Below are 6,241 nucleotides of genomic sequence, written 5' to 3' on the forward strand. Positions count from 1 at the left end.
TGAATTTTATATATGATTGGTAGTAGCTGTTTCAACAAATTACATTGTACTAGCTGGGCCGGATGCAGAGCATCTGCGCCTCTGGCATCCCGCTCCCCCCCCCCCCACGCTGGCATGCCCGGCTTTCTGGCCAACCAACCGCTTCCCCACTGCCCGCTTCTGCCCCGCACCCCCTGGCTTTCCAGCCGCCACTTATTTCCGGTAGCGGCCGCTGCCTCCTGTTCCCACTGCCGCCGCCTCCTCCCGGCGCCACCACCTCATGTTCCTGCTGGTCAGGCTGGCCCACCGCCTCCTCCAGCCAACCAGCTGCCACTGCCATTGTCTTCCCAGCCTGTCGCTATCCCCCGGGTAGCTGCTCTTGCGAGAGTTGTCACGCATGGGATTAGCAACGGGTACGTTTAGGAGAATTATATAGAGAGATTATATATAGATAGATGTTAGAGTTGGGAAGAAGGTCTAACTAAGATGATCATAGGTAGTATGAGAAAAAGAGTGCTTCATTTTCATGTGCTTTAAAAGGGGAAGTGATGATTTATTCCTGTGTGTAACCTTCACAACTGATATAAGTATGTATGTGTATTGTACTCAGTTCTGCAGCCAAGTACAAAGTGCAGCATGAATAGTCACTGGGAACCAGGTTCTTTATGCCTTGGCAGATTCCTTTTTCATTTACAGTCTTTAATTTGAGGGAAGAGTGCTTTCTATGTCTTGATCCAAAACAGATGATGTAGTAGTAACTAGGTAAACGCCTGTGGTTATGTAAAAGAGTAGGCCAAATTATTGTACGTGTGCCTGTTTTAACAGGGGAAGGTGGGATATAAATCATTAAAATAAATACTGTTTATTTTGTCTCAGAATCATGGTTTTTCTGCTGTCTTCCCTGCTCTCACTGTGTGTGTGTTTTTCTTCTTTTTTAATCCTTGCCTCAGGTTGTTACAAACAGAGATACCCAGGAAACCTTGCTCTGTATAGCCTTCGTTTTTGAGGTATCCACCAGTGAGCACGGCGCTCAGCATCATGTGTACAAGTTGGTCAAAGACTAGAGGCCCCTCTGGGGTGACTGGGCAATTTGCATGAGGAGGAGGAGAGAAGTCTTGTCAGAGAAGCCACCCGTATAGGATGCCTTGACGCAAGTCTTTTGAAAACAACAAAAAAAGCGATGCCAAAAAACAAACAAAAAACCTAACTGTTTCACAATCACAGATGTTTTCTACTTAGGAACAATTTTTTTAAAAACAAAGAGAAGAATTACAGGAAACCATAAAGTGGAAGGAGAGTTGTATCTGGAAGCAGCAGGAGAGGACTGTCCCTGGGGGCTCGGTCATCAGTATTTAAGGAGACGTCAGTGCCAAGGCCTGGCACCTCTTGATGCCTTTCCCAGCACACAGTACTAGAAGCAGCTGATGAAATGAGTTTGCCAACATCTGCTTAATACTTGTCTATATTTCCTTGCTGAGATCTGGGTTCTATCCTCAAATCCAGCTTTGCCTGATGGCTTTCATCTGCAGAGATAAGTTACATGCGGGCTTCCGAGGCTGCCTGTTCTGAGACGGAATGGGAAATCGGATGTTGCCTTGTTTATGTAACTGGTCTCGCTCTGCTCTGGACACCAACAAAGAAGATGAAGGTTCTTCAGTTTCTTGCTACAGGCTGTGTGCAAAGTTGGCACAAGGAAGTGGCAGGTCGCGTCTTGGTGTGGCACATACCCATTGGTTAATTACAAGGAAGTTATTTTGTTCCCACAGTCTACTGGGCATTTTCTCTTGTAGGATCTACTGCATCCCTCAAGTTATGGTGCTGCTGAGAGGGGCACCAAGAGTTAATTATGGCAGGAATCTGGCAGTTTTACACCCTTGTCCCAGACATTTGGGTAATAGATGTGAGTGTGGCTGCAGGATTGGGTGGTATGTGTGTCAACCTCAATGAGAAAAGGAGGCTCTTAAAGGTATCTGTTTGTGGGATGTTAAAAGGTTAGAGTATGTATTATGAGGAAAGAAGTGGGGCTCAGCTCGAGGAAAGCAGTTCAGGGAGTCATAGATTATGCAAGCTGCAGATAAGAAGACGACCTCTAGGTGGGCTGTAAGATGAAATAACTGTTTGGAGAAATATTTGGGCTGGCAAAGGTTGAGTAACTTGGGGAAAATTCTAAACTTCTGTGGATTTTTAACCAGTTCTTGATGGAGCATTTTTACATTTGTCATGTCAAGAACAATTGTGGGAAAAGCTTAGACCAAAGTTCTTGTTGCCTGGGCATTGTTTTGGTAAGGTATTCATTTCCCTTTTGCTTCTCTGTTCATCTATGTAGTCACCCAAGGAAGGACAGAACCTAAATGTGAGGATAGAAGTCTTTCTTTTATACTTCCGACCTAGCTCATATATCCTTGTGGAGGAGGCTAGAACCAAAATTACAGCTGAGTAATCTGGCAGCCAAAACCCAAGGCTGTACTGAAAGACTGAGTGAAGTGCCACTTGGTATATAGAATCCCTTGTAATTTGAAAGCTGTACTGTTTGCTGTTCAAAATACTGAGGAAAGTTTCTACATAAGGTTTAAGTGTAAATGTGAGCCCCTATACCTTAAGCCTGAATTCTAACACAATGGGCTCATAATTTAGATTGGTGCTTTTAGGAATCCTGTTACATGAATAGTGCCAGGTTCTCAGTATTCTCACTGTACATGGCACCTCCAGGGCTCAGGCCCATAGGTTTCCAGCTATACTTTGTCTGTCTAAATGCTAGCTTGTAGCTTTAAATAATAATAGAACTAACATAATGTATGGTTTGTGCCTTTTTCTACCATTGAACTTTTCCTATCTTCCCCTTTTTCATTGGCTACATGGTTTTTGTGTTGTTGTTTTTTAGTTGAATGGGTTTTTTCTTCCTTACTCCATCCTTTCTTTAGCCTGATACACTTTTAATCAACCTGTTCATACTACTCTTTGCTCTATGCTCTGACAGACCCAGTGGGATTCCTATGGAGGAGCCTCAAAATATGCCCTTGAAAAGGTGCAGTACAATGCAAGAAAGCCAGTGCCAGGGGAGGCAACAAGAGAATGAGTTTGGTAGTCACCTCTAGAAGAAATTGGAATGCACAGGCCTAAGTCTGCTGATACAAATGCTATACAAATCTTATTATGACTGTGAAGAGGCCAAGAGATTGGTGCTTGTCAATGGAACATAAGGTTCAGGTTAAAATCTAGAGATCCTCCCTTCACATTTTCTGTTTCTCACTTGCTCTTCAGGCTTTCTTGTCTTTGCCTTTTTTCTGCCATTATCTGTCTTGGAAGATAGGGAGTGATTTCATGGGGACTGTTCATAAAGTCTTGGTGCCCTGCTTTTCCTAAGTGACTTGGGCCTCACCTTCAAGTTGGGCCTGTATCATCACCACATCTTCGATTAGAACCCATGTTTCAGCCACTTTTTCCTGACATAAAAGCACCGGCTGACTCAGATCAGACAAATACTGTTCCTTAAAGCCTTTGGACTGTTTGAATGCAACATGCAGCCTGTTTGTGCTATTAGGCAACACCATGAGAATGACTGACAGAGTAGTTTCCCAACTTTTTTGAAGGAAGATTTTAATTAATGTAAGATTTTCCCTGTGAAGTGTTTTTAATTTATGCCACCCAAGGACTTCTAGAAAACTCCACTAGGGCAGTGAAAAGTACACTCCTTTGTGTGTTATGTGACATCCCTAAGATAGTAACCATGACAGGAATGGTATGGGGGGGACTGGTTTGATAGAGCAGCAAGTCACAAATAGCTCAGGAACAGTGCCTTATTTGCAACGAGTGTTGCACTGCTGGGGATGAGCAGCTGGTGGCTGGAAGATCCAAAAAGCAATGTTAAGCCGTATTCACAGGCATCTCCTCTGTTCCTTGCCTTCAGTATGTTAATCCTCCTGGACTGTGCACATAGCTGATGTCCTGTGCAGGGCTTCTCTCTTGTGCATTACTCTTGGGAAGAACTGGCTAGCCGTTTATAGCCAGCTCAAAGTTCAGGTACGTTCTGAGGCCCCTTAGGCACTGGGAGAGAGGTACAACATCCTTAGATGCAAATAGCAGTTGCAGGGACCAGAGTGAGAGGAGGTATAGTTTGAAGAGCAGGCAGGAAGTTGAATTCCTTTTGATTACAGCCAGAATCTCTGTATCTGTACATTTGTAAGGAGAGGAGAGCTGGCTAGTTTATATGTAGCATGTTTATTTCCATTCCTAGATCAAAAACTCTGGGAATTCAGGTTAAAACTTGCCCTATTTTCCTTAGTCCATATTCCCTACAATATCCCTTTTCTGCTAAATGTGCCTCTTAAGAGAGGGCATATATACACCCTTGGGGCAGACTTAAGTATACACATAGGGGAGAGTGGAGCGGGCCTTAGCCTCGTCTAACCCCCAACTCTTTTATATAAAACCTTTCTTGTATTTTATCCACAATCTTCAACCCAGCTGCAGCCTTTGGAATAAACCTCCTCTTAAACTGGACTGTGTTACATTTCTTATCTTTTCCTTTTCAGTCTTTTTATGCCAAACTATCTTTAGTTTCTGTACAAAATGTAGTTAGATCCCATCCCCAACCTTCCTGTTACAGAACCCCTTGAGCCTCTAATTTGCGGGCACAAATATACACACAGACCACTGCCCGTCTGCTGTCTCTTGGAGAATGGCAGCAAGGCTAAGGAAATGCCAGCTTTATGGAGCTCTCTTAGCTGGATATAATACAGGTACCCAAAAACTCTTAACCAAGTCCCCCCACATCCCATGTATTTATGAATTTCACATGAAGTACTGTTTTATTTTTTTAAAGACTTTGTAAAGCTTACCAGGGTTATGGTCACCTTTTTTAGAGCTCTGTCAGTCCACAGTGTAAAACCATTTTTTATGTATTATATTTTGTGTATTTTTTTTTAATCCAGCTGTGATGGGTTGTATCATATATTGTTGTGTTTACTGTAAGTCCATCTTCAAGGAGATGAGACAATGGAGCTTCTAGAAAGCTATGGTCTGCTGAAAACCATTAAACTTATTTGTTCATGGGTTGGCTCAAACACTTTTGGTATTTATACTTCTGTTCTCATTCGTTTTTGAGCATTGCATCAGCAGCAAGAAGCTATGATTGGATTCCAAGTTCATAAGCCCATGTTGTACCAGATAGAACATTTTACACAGTTCTGTGTGCATTTCACATGTCCACAATCTCACTGTGTAAGTGCAGAATTTTGTATTGTATTCAGAATTCAGTTCTTGTGACACTCTTCACCTTAGTGAGAGAGAGAGAGATACATACATACACACACACTCTCTCTCTCTCTCGTGGCTGTAAAGATAAATGTGCAATGACTGCTAAGAATTTCAGGTGTGGCTTTTGTACTCAATGAAGAAAAAGGAAACATTTTTGGAAGAGTAAACCTAGTTTTGGGAGCAACTTGCCATATTCGATCCAAACACTTCTTTCCTTTCCTAATTCCACTTCTGACAAAACCAGTTCTCCAAGTTTTACAGCAGAATCCAGAGTGCTGAGGCTCCAGCCTCCCAAGACACAATCCCTAAAGAAATTTGCATTTAACAAACACACTTAAAAATTAATGTGAAAATTAAGACACACGCACACACACCCCTACCTGTGACATGGGGGGAAGGGTCATTACAGCCAAACCAGCAACATTTGATTAGTGGCATGAATGGCAAAGCTAGACTCCGAGTGGATCCCTCAGCCATTGGGCAAATTTGTCTTCTCATATAACATCAGCCTTCAAGCTAGTATAGTTCCTTCTCTCCACCCACCCACCCACCTATCTAGTCCAGGCCTATCTAGTCCAGCATCCTGTTTCACACAGTGGCCCACCAGATGCCTCTGAGAAGCCTACAGGCAAGAGATGAAGGCATGCCCTCTCTCTTGCTGTTGCTCCCCTACATCTAGTATTTAGAGGCATCTTGCCTCTGAGGCTGGAGGTAGCCCATAGCCACCAGACTAGTAACTATTGATAGGCCATCCAAGCTGGTGGCCATCACCCGTGGCAGAGAACTCCATATGATGTGCTATGTGTGAAAAAGTACTTCCTTTTGTTGGTCCCAAATGTCCTGGCCTTCAGTTTCATGGGATGACCCCTGGTTCTAGTGTTGTGAGAGAGGGAGAAAGATTTTTCTCTGCCCACTCTCTCTACTGCATGCATAATTTTCTATATCTCTATAATATCTTCCAATAGTTTCCATTTTCCCAAACTAAAAAGCCCGAGATGCGGTAGGC

At 43.2% G+C, this 6,241-nt stretch overlaps 1 protein-coding gene across 5 annotated transcripts in view; it reads left to right on the top strand.

Annotated features, from left to right (window-relative positions):
* TEAD3 (TEA domain transcription factor 3) overlaps window positions 1-5,030 on the top strand; it is a 126,461-nt gene extending 121,431 nt beyond the window's left edge. For all 5 annotated transcript variants that reach the window (XM_053248759.1, XM_053248758.1, XM_053248762.1 and 2 more), the window contains one exon: window positions 930-5,030. In XM_053248759.1, the coding sequence (XP_053104734.1) occupies window positions 930-1,043 (114 nt within the window). In that variant the 3' untranslated portion in view covers window positions 1,044-5,030. The remainder of the gene's footprint in view (window positions 1-929) is intronic.
* Window positions 5,031-6,241: the final 1,211 nt, after the last annotated feature.

Source organism: Hemicordylus capensis, chromosome 4, assembly GCF_027244095.1.
Source record: "Hemicordylus capensis ecotype Gifberg chromosome 4, rHemCap1.1.pri, whole genome shotgun sequence".
In the NCBI taxonomy this organism is placed as follows: domain Eukaryota; kingdom Metazoa; phylum Chordata; class Lepidosauria; order Squamata; family Cordylidae; genus Hemicordylus; species Hemicordylus capensis.